Source organism: Pelmatolapia mariae, linkage group LG10_11 (genome assembly GCF_036321145.2).
Source record: "Pelmatolapia mariae isolate MD_Pm_ZW linkage group LG10_11, Pm_UMD_F_2, whole genome shotgun sequence".
NCBI lineage: Eukaryota > Metazoa > Chordata > Actinopteri > Cichliformes > Cichlidae > Pelmatolapia > Pelmatolapia mariae.
Window position 1 is genome coordinate 10,370,054 of NC_086236.1, and position 22,807 is coordinate 10,392,860.

The window sequence follows — 22,807 nt, forward strand, 5'->3', positions numbered from 1 at the left end:
CCTCCTTCTGCTGCTGCTTACATTTCTGACAAAGTGGACCAATGAGCTAATCTTTTCTCTCTGTACAGACAGAAGCTCAGACTATCCTGTGAGCAAACATTCTGCGGCACTGTGCTGAGCACTGCACTACATCATGGGCTTTGCGCACCAGTCTGGTTAGAGCAGCAGTGATGCTAAAATCCAGTGGAGATCTGCAAGTAATATTTAGATACACGTTAGGATTATACAGTTAAAAGTCCATGTACATCAGCTGAAATATGTAGCAAATCAGCGCTATATTTTTTCTACATCATCTCTTCTGTCATTATGTAGCATGTGCACATATGTATTGTATTCCTGGACCTACCTTATTACTACAGGCCTCTGGACTGTGCTTAAATTGTAAGCTGTATAAGCCTCTGTTGTGTTTTCATATCACACACTGCACACCAGTGTATTTTAAATCAAACACTCAATATGTGATCGAAGTGCAGACTTTCACATTTAATTCAAAAAGTTTAACAAAAGTTTGCATTAACTGTTTTGCAACCACAGCCCTTTTCATTCATACTGGCACAAATATGTAAAAGCAAAGGTGATATGCAGAGCAGCAGGAACAACATGGTATGATGGCTCATAACATGAAGTTATGGGAAAGAGCTGATGATCAGTAAGCAGCAGTCTGGCTTCACACAGAGAAAGAGCACTACAGATGTGATGTTTGCTTTGAGGGTGTTGGTGGAGAAGTATAAAGATGGAGTTGCACTGTGTCTGTGGATAAAGAAAGAACATAGTGGGGTGCCAAGAGAGAAAATGTGATACTGTATGAGGAAGCCAGCAATGGCAGAGAAGTGTGTGAGGATGGTGGAGGATATATATGAGGATGGCTAGACACTGTGCAATAGGAGTAACAGATGGGTTCAGGGTGAAGGTAGGATTACATAAGGGATCGGCTTTAAGCTCCTTCTTGTTTGCAGTGGTGACAGGCAGGTGAACAGGAGAGTGCAGGCAGGGTGGAGTGGGTGGAGACGAGTGTCAGAGGTGATTTGTGACAGAAGGATGGCAGCAAGAGGGAAAGAGAAAGTAGCAAGACCTGTTATGATTCATGGCTTGGAGACAGTGTCACTGACAAAAAGACAGGAGGACGAGCTGGAGATGGCAGAGTTAAGGTTTTCATTGGGAGTCATAGTTGAGCAGTTTGGAGACAAAGTTAGACAGGCAGGGCTGAGGTGGTTTGGACATGTGCAGAGGAAGGATAGTGGATACACTGGACAAAGGATGGAAAAGAGGAAGACCACAGAGAAGATTCATGGATGCAGAGGGTTGGTGTGACAGTTTCTGTATTTATTAACTAAAAAGCTACTCTATTGGATGACTGACTTTGGCCATTATTCAGTTATCCTGCTACTTCTAACAGAAATCTCCTTATCAATAAACTCTACATGCTTGGTTCCACTGGCAGCCATGCATGCCACTACCATAAAATTGCATCCACCATGTTTGACAGATGATGTGATAAGCTTCAGATCAGGAGCTGTTTTTCTCCTTCCACCATTCTGGTACAAGTTAACCTTGGTTTCATCTCTCCAAATATATCTTTTTCTATGCAAGCTTGATTTAAAATCCACTGTGATGGTGGAAATTTAACTGCCCAAAGGGTTATGAAGCCAACAGTACATCAGATTTAAGACTATTGGGGAAATCATTATTAAAAGAAATTAGGTAAACAAGTACAAGCCAGCTGAAACATCCAAGAATGATGTCCATGCAGGACACTTATTATAAATTCATAAGGTAGGGTCTTTAAAGGATGTTCAAATAAGTTATTAAAAGATAAACATATTGTAGTCTGATCTAGAAGAAAATATTTGTACCCCCGAAAATAATCAAGGTAGCCCATATTGGATTAATTGGTGCACAGTGAAAGAATCAGCTTAAATCTGCTTAATATTATTAGTAGTAGTATTATTATCGATGTGCGCGGGAAACGTCCAGCATTTCCACTCAAACCACGTGTTTTTTGACAAAAGTAAAAAGGTGTAAAGGGTTAAGGATAATCTCAGCAGCAGCAGCAGATTCAGATTCAGCAGCTTTGCTCTCTGCTCTCAGCAGTCGCGCTCTGCGAGCAGCGCTGGCTCGCTCCGATATTTCAACTCGCTGTGGATTGTGGGAGACGGGGACACTGCCCAGGCTTGTTACCGGAGACCGAGAGGAAAATTTTTCCGCTCCTCTCTCGCATTTGTAAGTAATCCGCCGGCTTCGCGCACAGCCGTGTCAGCTCTGGTGTTTGCGTTTCCTGTCGGTCGAGCCGGTCTCCGTTACCCCGGCTGAGACGTTAACGTTGCCATTTCGTGCCTTTTTTTCCCTGGCATGGAGGCCGACAGGGAGACCGTGTTGCTGGGGCTGACGGGCAGGAAGGGGAGGGAAGGAGGAGCGGGCAGCTGCCGCCACTCTACCGGGGTTATTTCCACCCGAGAGCCCGCTGACCCGAGCATTAAAATCGTCCTCGGGTCGTCTGACAGCTCGGTATTTGGCGTTAGTCACGCGCACGGACTGTGGGGGAATTAAACGCACGCGCGCTAGACATCCGGCGGGCTGTTGACACGCGGAAATAGCTGTCAGTGGCGGTTCAGCCCACCTTACACCTGGTCAGAGTGGAGAAATGCCGCAGATTTTGCGGGAGAAATAAAACGTGCTTGCTGTGTGTTGGTGGGAAAAATGCTGGAGAGCCGCGGGAAACGGGGGCTTGGACACTGTATCGCGCGCGGAGTGTTTGCGTTGGGAGAAGGGTTTTTTTTTTTTGGGGAGGGGTGGCGTGGCCTGTGCTGTGGGCTAATTGATTACCACACAGCTAATTGGTGTCTGCATCTGGTGCAGCAGCATTGATTTCGCTCGCAGTAATCTTTACGTTTCGTAAAGCGGCGGGGTGACTTGGGAAGTTTTTATTGCCTCACCGCGTGCGTATCGCGTTTACGTTTGATGAGCGACCTCTCTCGAGATGTCAGGACCGTAAAATGTCACATTTGGGTTGCGCAATTTCCCCATGGTGACATAAAATGAAAGGCTTATTTGGGTCCTGTGCAGTTTCCCATCAATCGGTCAAAAGAGTAGGAGTCCCGAGGGAAAGCGGCATACTGTGCGTACTAAAAAAAAACAACCCCCCCTTCTTTATGAAGCCCCCATGACATCAAACTCATTTATGTCTGGAATTTAATGGCTGTTCCACCCAGTCCTTGTTATCTGTGTATTTATTTATAATTTTTACTTTGTAAATCCAAGAAAGGGGCTCCAGTCACGGGAAAGTTAAAGCAGGGGTACGTTTTCCTATCAAAGGATTACTCTGTTTATTTGCAGATTGCTTAATAGACTACTGGGTCTGATCCACAATGTTTGCAGCCATTTAAGAAGCTCGTAAAGATAAATCTTTTTGATATTTGGCTAATGGGTATTGGTCTGTTTGTCATGCACAAATTAATAGTTTGTAATAAAGGAGATCAGTGTTGTTCAGATTTGTCAATGGATCGTGGCTGATGTGCCCGTGCAGAGCCTGACGCTGGTAGCAGTGACAGCATCATGTCCAGCCGAGGAGGAAAGAAGAAGTCGACCAAGACCTCGCGGTCCACCAAGGCTGGGGTCATCTTCCCCGTGGGGCGTATGCTGCGCTACATCAAGAGGGGATTGCCTAAATACCGCATCGGGGTGGGAGCTCCTGTCTACCTGGCTGCTGTCCTCGAGTATCTTACTGGTGAGATTTATTTTGCAATGGAAGAGAGTGGTTAAATATTAACAGACAGCAACACAAGGACTGACTCCAGAATCAAGACAATAGAACTACCAAATGATGACTTTAGGGGTATGTAAGGGCACTTTAAGAAAAAAAATCCCTGTGACAAAGCATGCTTTGTTATTTACATATTTGTAAATCTATTGGATAGCAATAGATGGATATCCAATAGAATGCAAAGTGCTGCAGATTAGCTGCTATTAGAGATGGTGCTGCTAGAGGATACTGATGAGTAAGCACTGGAAATCTGTTTATTGAGGGATTTCACAGTTCAGAGATCACCCATGTTTGTCCAGATGTTTGCTTCAAATCACATTCGGAGGCACATTTACTCTTTGAAGACCTCATGAAAGTTAATCAGGTTCACTCATACATTCAGCATTCAGGACACAAAGCTGTTTTTTTAAAGCACCCTTGATTATTTCTTTTTCTTCTTCTTTTAAAAAAATCTATGTAGCTGAGATTCTGGAGTTGGCAGGTAATGCAGCCAGAGACAATAAAAAAGGCCGTGTGACACCACGACACATCCTGCTGGCCATCGCCAACGATGAGGAGCTGAACCAGGTGAGCTGCTCTATAAATAATGATCCTAACTTCCAGGTGGTGCAGGGCGTCGTGGACATTGTCTTGGTTTGTCTAATTGCAACTGTCTAATTGCATTTGCAACTGTTTCAGTTGCTAAAAGGCGTGACCATTGCAGCAGGTGGAGTCCTGCCCAACATCCATCCAGAACTGCTGGCCAAGAAGAGAGGCGCCAAGGGGAAACTGGAGACGCCCGTCTCACCTGCCCCCGAGAAGAAACCCAAGTCGGTCAAGAAAACGACAGCTAAGAAACCGAGTGGGAAAAAGGCAGGAGGCAAGGCTAAGGTATGCCTTAATGTGAACAAGACTGATGCTTTTAACCTCCTAAGACCCGAACTCTTCCATGCCATGCATTTTTAATTTCTCTTTGATATTTGGGCTGATTGGGACCTGATGAATGTAAAAACAAAGAATTACTAGATTCTTTTTTTTTTTTTTTTTTTTTCCAAATTTTTGTTTCTGAGAAAAATGAGATCCACATATGACGATATTTGTTTAAAATTTAAATAGAACAGTGGCAGTATAATGTCCTCCTAAGTAGATATCAGGCCCTTGTAGAGCAAAATGTAGTATTTTGATCTAGACAACCCAAAATGTGATGTCCCCATATGTGGACGCCAGGTCCTAGGAGGTTAAGAGCGACTGTGACTGATTTTAACTGTTTGAAGTGTATCATTGGTCGTTACTGCGCTTAATTGTCGGGCACGTCTCAAAATCAGTCCAAACTATTGGGTTTATTTTATTTATTTATTTTTTAAAAGCATCCATACTGACCATAGCGGCAGATGCTAGACAATCCACTGCTGATTGCAGGGAAGCTATTCCTGTCCAAAGTGCTTGCAGCTCTCCTGCTGATAGCTGTGGAGCTGCACCACTTCACAAACACACGTTTGACCCATTGTGGCTGTAAGAGAGGAAATACACCCTCTTTACACTCAATTAAATTTCACGCAGACAACAAACAGAAACCAAGCAAATTGAGACTAATCAAATTTGGAAAGACAAGTAGGAGCAGAAAACCCTTAGCCTTCAACAAAACATACACAATGTTTAAGCAAACCTTTTTGCCCCAGTTATGTCTGGAGTGGATTTAACACTTCTAGAACTTAAGTTTGGAATAAAATAATTTGCATCCAGGTAACATCAGGAAATTATTATTAAAAATTTAGATTTCATCCTTTTCCACATGGTAGGAAAATAAAATAAAACGGGAACTAATGGCGCTGCAGGATTTACTGTTTTAACGTTCAGAAATAAATGCAACTGAAGGCACAAAACTGAGGCAAGATATTATTAAAAACTGCAGCTTTAACACAGAGGCAGTAGCTGACCTCTGACCCTCCCATGGTGGGGGCATTATTGCTGCAGTTAGAAGTGAAGTGTCACATGTCAACATGTATTCTGTGTCCTCAACAGAAGCAGGGTGAGGTGAGCAAGGCGGCGTCAGCAGACAGCACTACAGAGGGATCTCCATCTGACAGCTTCACCGTGCTCTCCACCAAGAGCCTCTTCCTGGGTCAAAAGGTCAGTCCTCTGTCAATTCAGACATGCACTAACCTCAACACAGGTCACCGCTAATTATACAGAGTCGAGTTCAAGTTTTATTTGTGATTTATGAGGCTTACGAAGAAAGTCTACACAAATCTTTTATAGATGCAGTAAAACATACGTAGAGCCATATGTTGGATATTAAAGGCTGGTGAGGGTTTTAAGGGGACTCTATTGTGCTAAAAAGCAATGCTGAGGTCAGCGTTTAATAACTTTTCATTTAAAGGATGGGCAGCTTGAGATAATGTTTTTTTTTATTTCAGTTGTGAGTTTTCTTCTGTTTTCAATGTGACCTGTTGTTCTTTAGCAACCAAATGCTCAGTGTGTACAACTCAAATCAGATAAGAAGCAGAAAAGAATCCTTCATGCGCTGCCACAGGGTCTCTCAGGCTCTTGGTAGACTCAATAGACTACAAACTGTTGCCTCCATATTACATCCGACTGTTTTTATTCAGCCTTTTATCTGTGCTGCTCCCTCATGACTGAACTAGATCTAACACGGGAAATCCGTCAAAGATGATTTGATAACATCTAAGCCATTCAGTTGGTCTCTTAAAAGGAAGCTTCTGCTATTCTGTTTAATATAAGTAAGTTTCCCCACACTGAACATTGTGATAGTTTTGTTGTAACTCACGTGAAGGTCTAATAGGCTTAAATTGGAGTGTGTATATATAGATATATGTATATAGAGATATTTTGTGTCTACATATTTTGTGATCCGTTAGCTCCCATTGCTTTGGTCCTGCTGAGCATTAAAAACGGCTTTTTAACCCTTTGGCTGAGCTGAAACCTGAAAGTAAGTTTGCTACAAGTCATAATCAGAATCCCTTCAAAAGATTTTTTTTTTTCCAGAATATACTTCAAGAGCATAAGACTGTCATCAGATCGGATGCTCATGAAAATCACTGGAGGTTTAAAAAAAACCAAAAACATAAAAGGCACTGAAGTGACACTGTGTATGAGAGAATGAATGACTCAAGAATGATGCAAGAAGTGCCACCGGTTCCCTTTTTATTAATTTCACACATTGGGAATTGAAGATAATTGCTGATTTAATATGAATCTGACCCTTATTCTTACCCTTTGTGCTAACTTCTTTTTTTCTTTAATGTGTAGACAAATATTTGAATGAACAGCATTCCTGTTAGGCAACACCAGTCTGACTTTTTTCACCTTTCACTAAAGCTTTTGGTACTTTATCACAAATTAAACACATATTAGTAATGACATAACAACATCTGGACACTTTACTTGTATTAGACAGTAGTAGCAGTTAGACCACCACCACGCAGAACCACTGATATGAGGCAGGGTGGATCCATGCTTTTGTTTTTAGGCCTAATGTCGCAGCAGAAATCAGGACTTATGAGACCAGGCAATGTTTTTCTAGATTCATGTTGTCCAGTTTTGGTGAGCCAGTTCAAACTGAAGCTTCAGTTTCCTGTTTGTAGCTGACAGGAGGGGCACCTGGTGTGGTCTTCTGCTGCTGTAGCCCATCTACTTCAAGGTTTGATATGTTGTGCATTCAGAGATGCTCTTCTGCATACCTTAAGTTGTAACAAAAGGGTGTATCTGAGTTACTGTTGCCTATGTATCAGCTTAAAGCAGTCTTCTCTGACCTGGCTCACTTGAAATTTTTCTTTTTTGGCTATTCTCTGTAAATCCTTGTGCAGGAAAATCCTGGTAGATCTGGAAGTCAGCCACGCCATATTCAGTACCCCTTTTAAATCACCTTTCTTTCAACCATTCTGATGCTCGGTTTGAATGTCAGCAGGTCATTTTGACCATATCTACATGCGCAGAACAGGTTTACCCAACAAAGTGTCCACTGAGTGTAGAACTCGTTTTTATTTTACAGATTCTTGACTCATAAAATACGTTCTTACACGGTTTTAATGCAAAAAAATGCATTGGGAGAAGTAATTTACTTTAAGGTTTCACCTCAGGCCTCAGTCACACAGACTTGGAGACCAGTCAGCAACAATCTGGCAACGACCGGTTGCGAAGGAAAAATGCGCCAGGGAGTTGCTTGGTCTCTGTCCCGGTGTGACCGAGGGTTTAGCTTTCACCTGGCAGTTGGCAGCTCTGCATGCTTTGTTCTGCCCTGCGTATGTTGATGCTAATATGTCATTTCATACTAATTAACTTGACATTTTCTTGCTAGTGAATTAGAATTGATTCTGCCCTGATTTAGCTGCCGTCTTCTGCTACCGCTGATACTTTAAAAGCATAATGACTCTTGGCACCGTGCTTGTGAATCTTTTATGAGCTGTAACAATGAACAAAGAACAATGAAGTGCTTGCATTCCTTGATGATGCATGTAGTGTACTGTAGTGTTTTAGTGAAGGACTAAAAAAAAATGATTAGATGCTGAAAATATTAAAAGCTTTCAGCTTTTCATTTGCGGATTGGAAATATTATACTCGGCAGCAGCAGAGTATTAGTTCTTGATTGTGTAGCTGACCAAAGATTACAGCAGCAGTTATCATCAGTGGATGATAATTAATCAGATGAATGCAATAAACCTCCCACTGACTGTGATAATGAAGTCATTAATAGAAAATCTAGTCTTTTATTCTGTGTGTTTTTTAAGATTCAATTGTTATAACTGCTATTGTTCTTTCTGATCTTCTTGGCTTCTGTTTTTCTTTGGGACAATATGGGCGTTTATCATCAACTCTGACTTTCAAATGCTTGTTGCTGAAATATAGTGTCTGGGGAATAGCAGATGACTATTGAATCTTAAGCTGAGAGGTGCTTACTAGATGTCTGTTTGAAATGATAAACATTCAGAGGAATACCTTGACATTTTCAATTCTTTTTCTTGAAACTGTTGGTCCTGCTACCATGAAATAAAACTTTAAAATCAAGTCAACAAAGAAGCAAATTTATCTTTTCCAGTTAATGCAGCGGGTTTCTCCTTTGTACTCTACACAGATTATTGCAAGACATGTAGGAGTTGGAAACCTTGTGGGACACCACGGGACATCCTACTAATATAAGCTTGTTTATATGTGTTCAATAAGAAGAAGTCATTGCATTTAAATGTAGAATACCATAGGCTGCATCCCCTCTGGACAATATACAGTTGCAAATGAAGGCACTTTATCATGTAATTTAAAGGACCAGTGTGATATAGTTGGCTTTCAACTAGATACTGTAACATTCAGCTTTAAAGTAGTGTTTAATAAATGCATATAAGGTTTGCAAACTAAATCTTTTTCAGGGAGTTTTCAGGTGTTTTCTTGCATGCCCTGTGCAAAATTGGCTTTGAATCTAAATTTAGGAAACAAAGTGCACTGTGTCCATTTCTGTAATTCACCAGAAAGTCAAGGTATCCCTGCTGAGCTGCAGTGTTACTCTGGTTTTAATGGCTTTGCTTCCTGACCTCTTCCTTCTTGTCCACCTCCTCCTTGGCATGCCTGCTCCCCCCCTTGCTCTCCACCTCGCAGCTCAACCTCATCCACAGCGAGGTCAGTAACTTGGCTGGCTTTGACGTGGAGGGGGTCATCAACCCCACCAATGCTGAACTTGAACTTAAAGATGATCTAGGTGAGCTCCTCAACTCCCTGCCCTCCTTCCTTCACCCCCTCTCATCCGCGTGGGCTTAGATATTCAAAATCATTGAAGGTTCAACAGTACAGCTTCTTCTAACTTAAATCCTTACTGGGTTAAAAATATCAAAGTTTCAAGCTTCTTAGAGGGCCTTTTTCCACCTGTTCCATTCTTTCACACTGTGAGCAGCTCGGTTCAGATATTGGACAGTGGAAGAGATATTTTAGGTTTCGGTTTAACAGAAGGTGAAAATCAGGTTTTTAAAATGCATTTGAAGCACAACCAGTCTGTAGTTTCGACATTAATTGTATTAAACTGTGATTTCTAATCAGCAGGTATTTGAGATGCATTTTTATCTACATTTCTGTTCCTTAAGACATTTCTATGCTGACGCTGCTGCAAAAAGGCTTTAGTGACATTCACCCATGGCCATTGGGGGGGGAAAAACAGAAAAGATTTTTATCATTGTTTCCTCTGGGTTGATTGCTTTGAGGTGGCAGGTGGTCCTCTGCAGCGGTTACACTGTTCAGCTGTCATTCAAAGGCAGAGGCAAAACTTCCCTGCCATAAGATTTGTATGACATCAGCTGTTCGTCTTTGGTTTGGGGCAAATTAATACTTTAATAGTTTTTTTTCTGCTGACATTAGGTCAACAGTTTCAGAGAAACTTAAGTAACACTGCCCTTTTTCTGCTACATGGAGCAAATGGCTTCTCCTGTGCCTCCCTCATACATGCACTAAAGAGAACTGTGGGATAAACTAGCATTTAAAAGTAGATGCACTGAAATGAAACAAGTGCACACAAATTAGGGAAATAAACAAAATTAGATTATTTATTTTATTGGTTTCATGGGGAGACGCAGTGTTTGTGGCAGCAGTCTGAAAACACTGAAGTAATGAAATTTTCTAAATTATATGTAAATGAAATATAACATTATAATTGTATAATGTTCTATTTAATAGAAATAGAAGATCAGTTATATTAAAGCTTAGAAAACGCCAAATGATAGATTAGATCTTTTTTTGGGTGTGGGTTTAAATAACTGCGTCTTGTTTTTATTTATGCTTATAATCTATTTGGCTAATGCTCCTGTAAACATTCCTTAGTAGACTTATTCGATGCTTGCTGGATGGTCAGCTCCTTGGAAGTAACAGAACTGCTCACAGTGTGAATAAACTATGAGATGCTTTGATTGTTAAAGTAGCCGTTCCTGCTCTTCGACTTGTGAATATAAGAGCAGAAAGGTGGAAATTTTCCTTCAAACCAATAGAAAAGCATGGTTAAAATGCCGCTTCTAGGAGAAGAAAGCGATTTCTGTGGAGACTTTCAAGGATTTTCTCAAAGCTCCTCAGAGCAGCGATCCTGCTTGCTCCTCCTGTTGTGTAAATGTGTTGCGGTTCATTCCAGGTTGTCCTCCTTTCAAAGGGCTGCAGGACCTTTTGTAATGCTTGAAGATCACTGTAGTGCACTGAAGTAGAGCGAGAGAAAACCCGACACGAGCCTCTTTTAGGGGCTCACTTCAGCCTGACTGTGAGGTTGTTCACCTGGAGTGCGATCATAACATTCAGGACTCGGGATGACACAGTTGGACGGATTAAATTCTGCTGCTGGAAAACTGTAGGAATAAAAATATTTTGGGGTGTGGTTATATGCCCTGACGATTACACGCTTTTGGATTATTTACTCTATTCTTGTTTTATTTTAAGCAAATCTAGCCAACTGTGCAGTCCTGCTTCCTAATTACATACTGTAACATGACCTACCATTTCCTCAGTTGCCTCCTTGTTCCCTGTGATGTCCTCAGCCAATAAGGAGCGTGCTCACTTTCTCTTTTCTTCTTCTTCTCTTTCATTCATTCATTTATTTCTTTTCTTTTTGCCATCTTATTGCTCCTGGTCACTCACTGTGTTTTTTACCACCATGTTTGTTTGCCTGTCGTTGTTGTTGTCTGTAGTTGCAAGTTGTCCAAGCCGACATTTCCATCGTGGAGAGCGACGCTGTCGTTCACCCGACCAACTCCTCCCTCTATACAGGTGGTGAAGTAGGTAAAGGAACCACTGACACTGCAGACACCACGACTGCCTGTCTGCTCTCCCTCTGCATATCCAGATGGTCAGCGCTGCAGTCTGTGGGCAAACATCACAGCAGCAGCACAGTTTTTATTCTTTAATGAAGCGCTTTTTAGACCACGACCAAGCTCCCTGCTGTTCTTACTGTAAAAGCATAACCACAGAATATATGATCAGAATTGCTCAATGGTTAAAAATTGAAAAGGGAGGAAAAACCATCCTTCATTATCAGTGAAAAATTAACTTGCAGAGGCTTGAAAAGTGCAAGTAAAGGCTGTAAGATTAGTGCAATGAGGTACTTGTGGGTAACTGCCAAGATCTGAAAGTTTGCTGCCAAAAAAATGTTCTGCATTCACACGCGATGTTTTCCATAAACTGAAGCCAGTAAGCAAACAAAATGTGGACACTCAACTCAATTGCTTCATGTAAATTTTGGTTTGCATCTCGATTCAGAATGTTTCGAAACTGGTTCCCGCTCGTTCTCATTCGCAAAGCAGTGTAACTGTAGTTAGCTGGGTGACCTTGAACTCCCACGTCAGCACCAGGGGTCGAAGCGCTGGCACTGTGTGAGGTTTATATGTGGATGAAAAGCTGAACTGCCACATACTTCTGTGACAGCTTTTCAGAGATGTATCTGGAGCGTAGTGTGTTATAAGCTTTTTGTAAGCGTGTTCGTGTTCAACAAGCTTTCAGAGTCATATCATATCTTCTGCCTAAATTATTCCTCCTGCTTTGTGAGTCTGGCTCCTTGCCACAAAATCTTAAGCAGACTGCAGTAAACGTTCACGGTCTCGGCTAACTTTCAAATCTTTGCAAGTTTATTATCACATCATCCAGGTATTATTTCCAGCTGGCCTGCAGAATGTGTAATAATTAACCTGGGTAGCGCATATTTTTGCGTTGCGCTCTCTCCAACAACCTTTTATAGTTATTCCCGCCAAAGACAATGTACACAATGTTTATGCTACTCCTAGTGATTCTCTTAGTCCTATAGAAGAACAGAAATGCGATGCACACGGAGCAGTCGAGTGCATCAAGTAATGCATACACACACTTTCTCAGTGTGATCCTAAAACAGTGCTGCTGCTTGTTGTTGCTTTGTTCCACTCGACTGAAACGCAGACAGTCTGGGACTCGCTTCATTTCCTGTGACATTTAACCTCTCTGACTGTGCTGTCAGTTCAGATGGTTAGAAAGAGAGAAAATGTCTAAGACGCTGTTTCCTGAAGCTTCATATTATAACCCGCAAGGGTTGATTTGTGGCAATTTGGATTAATGACTGAACAAATATTAACTAGCTCTTTACCTACGAGGACCATCATCCTTTGTCTGCTTTTCTTGTAATGACTGTTAAATGATTTGAGGGGCTTTTCTTTAAAATGCTGACTTTTACTCTTACTTCCAGATCTTGTTTTTTTACCCCCCCCCTGTTTTTAATATTGTTGCAGCCAGAGCATTCATTTGTCTGCTTCTGGTGACGTTAAATTGCCTCCCCTCTTCTCTCTTTAGCTCTGAGTGCATTTTAAAGTGGTATAAATGTTGTCAGTGGGACATGAATACACATGAAATCAAGTATCCTAGTTAAACTTAAATTGCTAGGACTGTTTTACTTTAAGTCCATTCATCAGTGCTGCAAAGCTTTTACATTGTTAACTATAATATTCCCTCACCCACTTTTTTGTTGCTATTTTGAGAGTGAAAGAAAATACTCTCCTCACTGCATATAAGCCACAATGGAAGGACAGAGGGAAGTAATTACAGACTGAAGCTTTAATACATTAGTTTAACTCTCAGAATGAGTCATTCTGAAAATGGCAGCTTTGAATCCTTACACTTCATTTATGAGACTTTCCCAGACTCTTAAAATTAAAGTAACAGGAACATGTATGTTTGATTATAAATGTGAGTGCAGAGATTCAGAGAGAGGCCGGGGGAAATGATTGACAGCATCATTGTCTGTTGTGTGTCTGCCTGCCTGTCTGTCTGCATGATCACCAGTCAGCTCTCTTCTTGCCTGCTGTTTTTCTCTCTGCAGTATGTGAGGATGCATTCACCTCAGTCCTCTCTCCCCTTGCAGGCTCTGCTCTGGAGAAAAAGGGGGGTAAAGAGTTCACCGATGCAGTGCAAGAGCTGAAGAAGAAAAACGGCCCTCTGGAGGTGGCTGGTGGTAAGTGCACAGAGGATTATTTTTATTTATATTTTGGACACAGAAAGTAGAGGTTATATCAGGAGGCCTGAAAGATCTGGCTCGGACTTTGCTGTGGTACTGTAAATAAGACATTAAATCATTCTATCACCATTATTTTAACACCACATACAGATAAACATGTGGAAATGATAAAAATTTGGCAGAATATGTTTTTTCTAATAAACGCTGTGGTATTTTAATGATATAAAAAGATAAATCGCCATAAACACAGGGGTATAAAAACCTGCTGCATGATGCTAGGCTGGCAACACAGGTGAACTGAAGCATCATCGTCACTGAGTAAGAGGAGTATCAGCTGAACAAGGGGAAATGATATATTTTACTTAGAAATAAATACAAGATCCAAATCCAGACATTTAAAACTAAATGCCTGCTCAATGATGGAATATCCAGATAATCCTAGTGAGTTGGTTTTTTTGTTTTTTTGTTTTTTAAATAATTTTTTTAGACATTTCAGAGGATTTATCAAGCCTGAAAGAGTGACAAGAACTCCTATAATTTCTGGTAATGATTATGAGACCATGTGATGAGCCAGCAGGTTCAGAGTTTAGTTTTCTTTGGAGTCTGAAAAAGTTGCTGATTGCTTTAACCTGCCTACACTAACCTTATCCTCCAATCACATCAGAGTGCTCCTCTCACTGTCTTCTTGTTACTGGTTTGTACAGTAACAACTAAGCATGTGCTTCTTGAAACTTATAAACTACTCGATTAAAAATTCGAGGAACACTTTTTAATCAGGCTGTGGCATCAAGTCATTTAAAAATCTGGGATATTGATCTGGTCAGATAAATGGCAGAGGGGTTTGTTGCTGCTTTGGTGTTAACAAGAAATTAACTACAGGTGCACCGCCTCTGGGCGGGCGAGGACATGGACACCCAGATTTGTGAATGCAATAACTTGAGAACAAAGCAATGTAGGAATTTTAAATTCATACCATAGGTGCTGCCACTAGTGTTAGTGTCACTACTGATATCATGAGGTGATACCTGGACCCTACAGAGGTGGCACAGGTAGTCCAACTCCTGACACATCAAAGGGTGCCTTTTCCAGAAGGTTTGCTGCACCTCCCGGCATGCTGCCTGTAACATTCAGCATGACTGGTTTGCTGATGGGTCAATGATAGTCGAGGGACGCACAGGCTTCTACGGGCTAGGCAACGGCACCCTGACTGCTGTTAGGGATCGTAATGACATCCTTGGACCTATCCGATGCTGTCAGATTGCACCTCAGACTGTCCGGCTCCAGATCCTCCAGGACTGTATCCATGACATTGTCTCGTTAGAAGCACGTTTGATGTTGTCAAACATGCAAACAAACACGTGGGTCCATCTCCATGACTGTAGAAAACAGTGATTGGTCCATCCATACAGCAAAATTGACTAACCTGCCAAAATATTTTTTTTCACTTTGATTTTCGGTGTGTCTTTGAACTCAGGCCCCTGTAGGTTGACAATTTTGATTTCCATCAATCAAAGTGGCATCCACTGATTCACTGAACACACCCAGTTCAAGATGTCAGTTGAGAAATCCAGCATGATTATTCACGTATTTTCTTTACCCTGACGGTCTTGCGTGTTTTCAAAGTGTTCCTTTTATTTAGGAATAAGCAAATAAACAATCTCTCGCTTTCACACACACTCTGATGAAAAAAGAAAAATGAATTTTGTCACCTCACAGGATTAGCTTAACATTTTAAGTGCTCAATAACAACTCCCACCTTTTCGTTCTCACTTCTTTTTGAAGTATATTGTATATGTCAACTGTTCCTGGGTCTTTTTAACGATGTTAACAAGTTTGTTGTAATTTGGTTTCCAGAAACATTGTTGATCAGTGTTTTTTCTAGATTTTTTTTTTAATTTTTTTAAATGAAACATTTGGTTTGCTGGAAAGGAAGTATGAGCGTAACACTAAGATGTGCTTCTTCTGCCTCTTTTTAAAAATTGCTTTTACATTCACACACTGTGCATCAGATTTTTCCACACTTTGATCTGATTACATGATTGAAAGGGGTTGGAAAAGTGCATATTGATCCACTCGAGCACCACCCAGCTCGTATGACAGTGATGTCAGCGTGTCTCATAAATCTCTCATCTCGCACACCATGCAGAGCAGGGCAGGGTCTTTTTGGCCTTCCAGCTTAAGAAAATGACACCGCAGCCAGGATTAGCTCTTTGGACATGGAAGCCTAGATTTTACACACTTGGACTAATTCATTCTTTGCTTAAAAGCTCAGTGCTGAACTTGAAACCGTGAATCCAGGAACTTTTTTTTTCTTTTGGTCATGACTGTGATCAAAGACATTTAGCACTGGCACATCACATCTGTTCTTGGCGACTTTAGTCTGCAGCTACAGGGATCGGCCTTCAGAGAGCAATATTATTTTAGTCCTTAAAGATTATTTTATCTTTCAGTCTGTTCCCTCTTAATGCCCCTCTCTTATTCTTTCTCCATCTGTCTCTGGTTCTTTCGCTTTATCTCTCTCATTATTCATCACTCACACTCACTTTTTCAAATGCTGCCCACCTTCAGCCAAGTTCGCTCAGTATCCTAATCCTGCTTTCTATGCGGAGCTCGTAAATAGATTACCAGGTGACTGAACACCAAGCCAGCAGAGCCTGACGGGGATTCTGGGATCAGCCCTGTGGTCACGCTGACCACACCTGCCTCAGGACAGCTGTCCAAAAGGTTCTCAGTGATGTCTTTTACCAACATTTTTGTCTCTCTGCAAGCAAAGTTTCACATTTTAAGTCCAGGCAGGTACTAAAGTGAATTATTCAAACCCAAGGTAATTCATTTAGTTTGATATTCTGAAATTACGAGTGATTTTTAGGTGGTAATTTCTAAAATTACTGCTGCTGCCTGCATAATAACACAAAATAAAACGTTAGCTGAGTAAGTAAAAGCTAATTGTTTTATTTATACAGCAAAGCTCAGAGTGCATGAAATTTCCCTTCATTAGTTTTCGGCGAAGCCTGACTTGCTCTGGTGATTATAGAGGATTTTATAAATGAGCAGCCAAGATTCTGAATTTTGACTTGAGTAAACAGCAAAACTGATAATTTTACTGATTTACAGTTAGCTCATTAAATCTTTAATATTTACTGTTCTTAGAGGATAAATCGATTCATTTGTAATACACTCTGCACGAAAAGCAGCAGTGGGTTTATCTATTAACAAGTAGCCAAAACTCGATATGACTTAATCATCAGTGCCATAAAGCTCCATTGTTGTCCAGCACTATAAAATCGCAGTAATTAGCCACACTCTTGCACATGTTCCTTCGTGACTAATGAAGGAACTTGTCACCCACTGCACATTATTCAGAATTAGTCCCACAAACACCATCCTGCTGCTCTAGATAGCCCCATGCAACCCTAAGGCAGCTTGATGGGTCATCCCAGTCCAGCAGAGATGAAACAAATAAAGTCTGAGGGTAAATAAAAAAAATGTAATAATGTAATAAAAATATTTATTTTTTTATTTTATTTTTTAATAGATGTCAGATGACAGCACATGATGCCAGTCATATGTTTCCAGTGGATGCATATAATAATCAACAAAGTTTCATACAGAACTAATGGATGGATTTCGTCTGTAAAATTGAACAAAAATTTAGTTTCATCTTTTCAGGAACCATTTGAATTTTCTCTCTAGCACAAAATGGTTGAGGGGTAAGCTAATGTGAAGTGCACGTGGTAAAAGCATGTTCTTCTCTCCGAAACATCTGAATTTGGTCTCTAGGAGAAATTAAGACTGACAGACCTGGGGTCAATAAAAGGTTAACATGAGTATCAAAATTTAATTGCACAGTATGATTATGGCCATCGACCAGCAGCTGGCACTGTTTTTTTTTTTTTTTATTAGCCTGTAAATGGCAGTATCGGACCCACAGGTACATGCTGGGTTCCTGAAGGTTCTCGTCTCTTGCAGCATGTGATGATGTTCATATTTCAGTGGCAGATTGATTAAAAGACAACGATCATTAGCGTAACCAGATAAGTCTCTTGCACCTAGATGCAGAAAATCCACATAAATGTTGCAGGGCTGGATTTCATCATCGTTTGATCGGCAGGTTTTGCGCAGTGCACAAACACCACCACACACACTTCCTCCCACCCAAACCATAAAACAAATTGGACTCGGCAGGCAGTCATGAAAACCATAATCATCATCGTCCTTCGACTTTACCTCACAACCAGATCACACATGCGGCGTGACTGGCTCTCGCTCAGCTGTGTGAAGTCTCTCCGTCCTCTCTGAGCCATCTGGAAATGAACTCGTCCTCAGCTTTGACTTCGGTCCAGTCACACGTTCGCTGTGGGCTAATAAACTCTGACTGGAGGCTTTTGCACTTCACAGAATCAGAGGCTTTGGCTGAGTTACACTTTTTACAGCTGCTGGGTTTGAGGGAAGACTAAGCTAAATGTTAAACAACAGAGTACAGGCTTCTCTCATTTTTCTTTCTCTTACTTTCACTTCATTCCTTTTTCTTCCCCGTCTTTGCTGTTCTTCTTTTCTTTTATTCCTCTTCTTCTCTGCTGTCTGGAGGAACAGCCCACCTCACTGAAATATCCCGGAGATTTTGGACATTTTCCACTAAGCAGTGATCTTTTAGCACCTTTGGCCTCCGAACAACTTGTAGGTTTTGATTTCTGACAAAACGGAGTGAAAGAAGCTTTGACATTTGACTGTTCTGACTAAATGAATCTCGGGCTGTGTTTCAAAAAAAAGTCTCATCATTGCAACAAGACTAAAAATGTTGGCATGTTGTGCAAGCATAGTATTTATCCTTACTTGTTTCCCAGTTCTTCTCCGCCTGGTGTCTCTATTTCCTCTCCTCTTTCCTTCATAGTGATTAACCATTCTTTCCTCCCCCCTTCTCTCAGCCGTGTTGACCTCTGGCTTTGGCCTGCCTGCTAAGTACGTTATCCACTGTAACAGTCCAGGCTGGGGCTCCGACAAGTGCGAAGAGATGCTGGACAAGACGGTGAAGAACTGCCTCGCTCTGGCAGATGAGAAGAAACTCAAGTCTGTGGCCTTTCCCTCCATCGGGAGTGGAAGGTAAGAAAACACGCAGATGAAAGACGCCTGTAAAAACAAGACACTCTTAGAAAATGTAATGTTATCTGGTCCACATCCTGTATATCACCAGTATGCAGTATGATTATCCACTTAAGGACATTTCTACTTTTACTTTTTTCTTTTTTTTTTTTTTTTGGTCTAAAGCTAAAAGTGGTTTTTAAAAAAGGGGGATAATATGAACACTTTGGAAACCCAAAAAACTGTATTGAGTTCTCCTGAAATAACATTCCAGCTGGGAGAAACGTCTCAGATCTCCTTATAACATCTTTGAGTAGCATTCTTGGATCTTCGGCTATAGAAAATATTGTTCATGCTCATGTTTATATGCGTACCCATACAGTTTTCCTTCTTTTATTTTGTAACTTAAAATGGGGATTGAGACGAATTCTTTGGCAACAGAGGTGAACACATCCAGCTTGATCCCATAGAAAACACTGAGAGCAGCACAATGAGGTCATAGACTGTATATAAAAGATGGAGATGACCAACATGACATCCTGACTGTATGTGATGTTGCATTTTAAGCGTGTTTTTTTTGTTTTTTTTTTTTTTTCCCCCTATAAGACTGAAATCAAACCTGCTTCTAGTGCCAGAAAGCTTGTATCCTTCATTTTAGATTTACATACTTGATATTAATTACTCAGAATTACTTTACTGAATATTTGACAATGGTTCAAACAAAGGTTTGATTGAAAAGGTAACTCTGCATGTTGTCGCATCAAAATTAAGCAATAAAGCAACATTTTTCAAAGTAAAATGCTATGTGGCTTTACATTAGTCAATTTTGCACATATTCACATCTGTCTGAGGATAAATTGGCAAAGTTTTGGTGATCTCCAAACATCTTATGTCTTTACACACTTGTTGTTTTCTTAAACTCTCTATAAAAGATGAACAGGCTTCTGGTCTGCATTCTGTCTTTGGCCTGCAGAAGTTGACTCCTGCATAGCAATCAGATTGCTTTTTCTGGTCTAAAGCCACATCTTTGCATTTTAATAGAAATAAATGATCTTTAATTTTAATGAAGAAATAATAATTATGGCCTCATTTAGAGTAGACGGCGATAAAATAAGTTGTGATTTAATCCAGAGTGTGTTCCTTGACCAGTTGCCTATTGGTAGCATGAAATTCTTTGCAAACCTCTGCGATTTCTTTGGTGGTAGTAGTTTACATGGAATATGCTGACTTGTTTGCAGCTCAGCTTTCATTTAGCAGGAGTGAAACTCTGAAAAGTGTGACCCAGGCTGTTCACCTTTTAAAGTAAAAGCTGTGCCTTTTGAAATGTGTTTGCTGTAGTAAGGCTGATGAACATGAACGTCTTCAAAGTTTCACTATGGCTGGGAAATTAAATTGGCGAATGTTTGCAGACAAGTTGGCATTTTTCCTGCAAACTACAGACAACTGCAGCAATCTGCTAAAGCGATCACATGGAGGTTTTTTTGGTTTTTGGTGCTGCACCTTCTTTGCAACAAATTTAACTCAGCTTCACGCAGAAACCTTCAGCATGTACTCCAAACTGGTCAACGTTTATTTTAACCTCGTCGGATGGTCACACAGTTTAGGCCTGTGTTGCTGAGGTCTAAACAAGATAGTTAGCACGAGCTTTAGTTAACCCACACCACCCACTCATCCAAATGTGGCTGCATTCAGTATCTAAAGACCAAAATGCTGACAAGACGACAATTTCAAGACCAATGGGTGATATTATAGTGGCTATGTCTGACTTTTTTAGCTAACGATGTGTAATTAGCCTGCTAAACTTTTTAGCACTTTTACTTTTGTTCTCATTAGCATTTAGCTTGAAACCTTTTTTTTTTCTCATTTCTTATCTTGATAATCAGCAGCTCAGATTTGGTCGTCCCAACCTTTGTTAAGCCACTGGTTGGAAACCAGCGAATAACAGGGGGCAGCCAAAGTTCATGAGGTTTGAACAGCTATAGGAAAAACTTTACCTCGCCATTCACCCTTTTACAGCTTAAAATTGGTGCCTGAATTGAAAGCAGTAAAACTTGGTTCCAAATTCAATGTATAATATATGCCTAGTAAATAACTACCTTCATGTGTATCCTTACCACTAACATATAATGACAATCTCTGCAGTGTGTGCATGTGAGACCACATTTCACTAAGTGTGTGCGAACTCTCCCGTCAGGAATGGTTTCCCGAAGCAGACGGCAGCCCAGCTGATCCTCAAGGCCATCTCCAGTTATTTTGTGGCCACCATGTCTTCCACCATCAAGACCGTCTACTTCGTGCTGTTTGACAGCGAGAGCATCGGGATCTACGTGCAAGAAATGGCGAAGCTGGAGACGAGCTAAAAGTACGGAATATTCCCCTCCTTGTTTTTACCTGCAAGGAAAGAAGGCGGCGTTTACTAGTGATCGGTTAATTTTGAAGAGAAGAAGAAGAAAAAGAAAAATTTTTCTTAAGGCGGGGAACTTGTTTTTGCATTAAGTTTGTAAAATTCCTATATCGTTTTTAATTTCCTATTTACTTGTCATCACTGGCATTTAAATGTAGACGTGCACTGTTCATTCTGCGGTCTTTTAACACACAGTGTCACACAAAACAGATTGAAGAAGTGAGAACACTCACTCTAAGATTTAATTTTCAGAACATATACAGTTTAAAAAGATGCTATGAGACATTGCTACACCTCAAGTACAAAAGGCTTCCAGAGAAGGCCGATAAATACGGGTTAATGCATGTAAACACAGTACAGTCAATAAAAACAGCTACCCTCATTCTTTCGTGCTTAGTAACACAGGACACTTAATTGTGTGTTGTATTTTTTTGGGTATTAATTCTACATTTTTGGATAATTTCTGTTGGTATCGCACTGTGTAATGAAAAGCGTAAAGAAAAGTTCCGTTTGGTTTGGTCTTTACGAGACCTGTGTTAAAGACTAAAGGAGTGAGTTTTTGTTTTTGTGTTGTGTGTTGCAAATTCCTCTTTTTTGCCTTTGATTCCACAGGCAAAAGATGCTTTCGCAGTGTGCTGCAGATGCCTTCAATTTCCAAGAAAAACCTCAATTGGAAAGAGTTTATTGAACCCTACTAACCCTACTATTAAGAGTTTATACTTGCACCTGGAAAAATGTAGATTTACATTCAATAAGTGGAGATTGGAGGTCTTTGCAGAGCAACAATGGGTTATATTGTGTGTTCCTATAAGTGTTTATATAGATGGAGTATTTGTGAAATGTTATAGTGAAATAATGAACTGTAACATAGATTGTTATTTTCTATTTTAATTTTCTGACTGATTCTAAGTGGCACGGTATTTGGAAGGAAAAAAAATGTAGAAGAGTGTTTTCTTTGTGTGTTTGTCTTTGTTAAGCCATAAAACATACAGTATGTACTCATTCAGAGGCTGTCTTGCTGTTGCTTTTGGTTTTTGGTTCTTTCCATTCAGCCACCACCAGATGGCGCCGTATAATCACAAATTGGACTTTCCATCTCAGCCATTTTCCTGTGCAGCAGCAGACCTCTTCACACAGACAGCGGTTGATTTGAGGTTGGATTTGAATTGGGACTATTTGAACGTATATGAGGAACCGGACTGTTTTGCTGCATTTAGACTTTTCAACAGTCTAACTTTTTATGGGAAAAAAAAGTAAGGTGCTTTCTAAATAATTGCTACAATTGATGATTGCAAAAGGTCTGTACACACTCCGGTAATAAAATACCTTCAAAAATTCTGAGATCATTTTGTGTTTCATGCAGATCTGTGGGATGTTGCCAGTAACTGCTAGCTTCATGATTAAAAATGCATGTGTGAGCGTGAAGTTTAATTGAAATAGAAGCCTTCGTTGTCCCCTTTGGAAAAGAGTGTGTGTGCTGGATGTAATAATAAATCCCTCTCCACTGTATTAAAGTGAGCATAATTGTAAGTGTTGCAGAACAAATGGCAAAAAGATGACACGCTACATTTATTTGATTTGACTGAGAGCCACAGCGAAAGCCTCACGAACCTCGGCTCATTGAGCATATGCGTGT

At 40.6% G+C, this 22,807-nt stretch overlaps 1 protein-coding gene across 4 annotated transcripts; it reads left to right on the top strand.

The window, feature by feature from the left end:
* Positions 1 to 2,071: 2,071 nt before the first annotated feature.
* Positions 2,072 to 22,506, top strand: LOC134638021 (core histone macro-H2A.1). 4 transcript variants are annotated; one of them, XM_063488639.1, is made up of 10 exons: positions 2,073 to 2,220; positions 3,524 to 3,724; positions 4,221 to 4,327; positions 4,439 to 4,630; positions 5,762 to 5,869; positions 9,347 to 9,446; positions 13,596 to 13,685; positions 18,614 to 18,788; positions 20,962 to 21,129; positions 21,784 to 22,505. In XM_063488639.1, exons 2-9 carry the CDS (start codon positions 3,553 to 3,555, stop codon positions 21,125 to 21,127), a joined length of 1,110 nt encoding a protein of 369 aa, XP_063344709.1. In that variant the 5' UTR covers positions 2,073 to 2,220; positions 3,524 to 3,552; the 3' UTR covers positions 21,128 to 21,129; positions 21,784 to 22,505. The 4 variants fall into 4 exon arrangements, with proteins under 4 accessions (XP_063344710.1, XP_063344709.1, XP_063344708.1 ...); XM_063488640.1 differs by having other exon boundaries at positions 2,072 to 2,220; positions 5,765 to 5,869; positions 20,962 to 22,506; XM_063488638.1 differs by having other exon boundaries at positions 20,962 to 22,505.
* Positions 22,507 to 22,807: the final 301 nt, after the last annotated feature.

What these genes read in the sequence shown, in the direction of transcription:
- LOC134638021 (XM_063488638.1), top strand. Translation starts at nt 3,553, where the DNA reads ATGTCCAGCCGAGGAGGAAAGAAGAAGTCGACCAAGACCTCGCGGTCC. An exon ending in ACGATGAGGAGCTGAACCAG is followed by an intron (nt 4,328 to 4,438) that starts GTGAGCTGCTCT and finishes CAACTGTTTCAG; the next exon opens with TTGCTAAAAGGCGTGACCAT. An exon ending in TGAACTTAAAGATGATCTAG is followed by an intron (nt 9,447 to 13,595) that starts GTGAGCTCCTCA and finishes CTCCCCTTGCAG; the next exon opens with GCTCTGCTCTGGAGAAAAAG.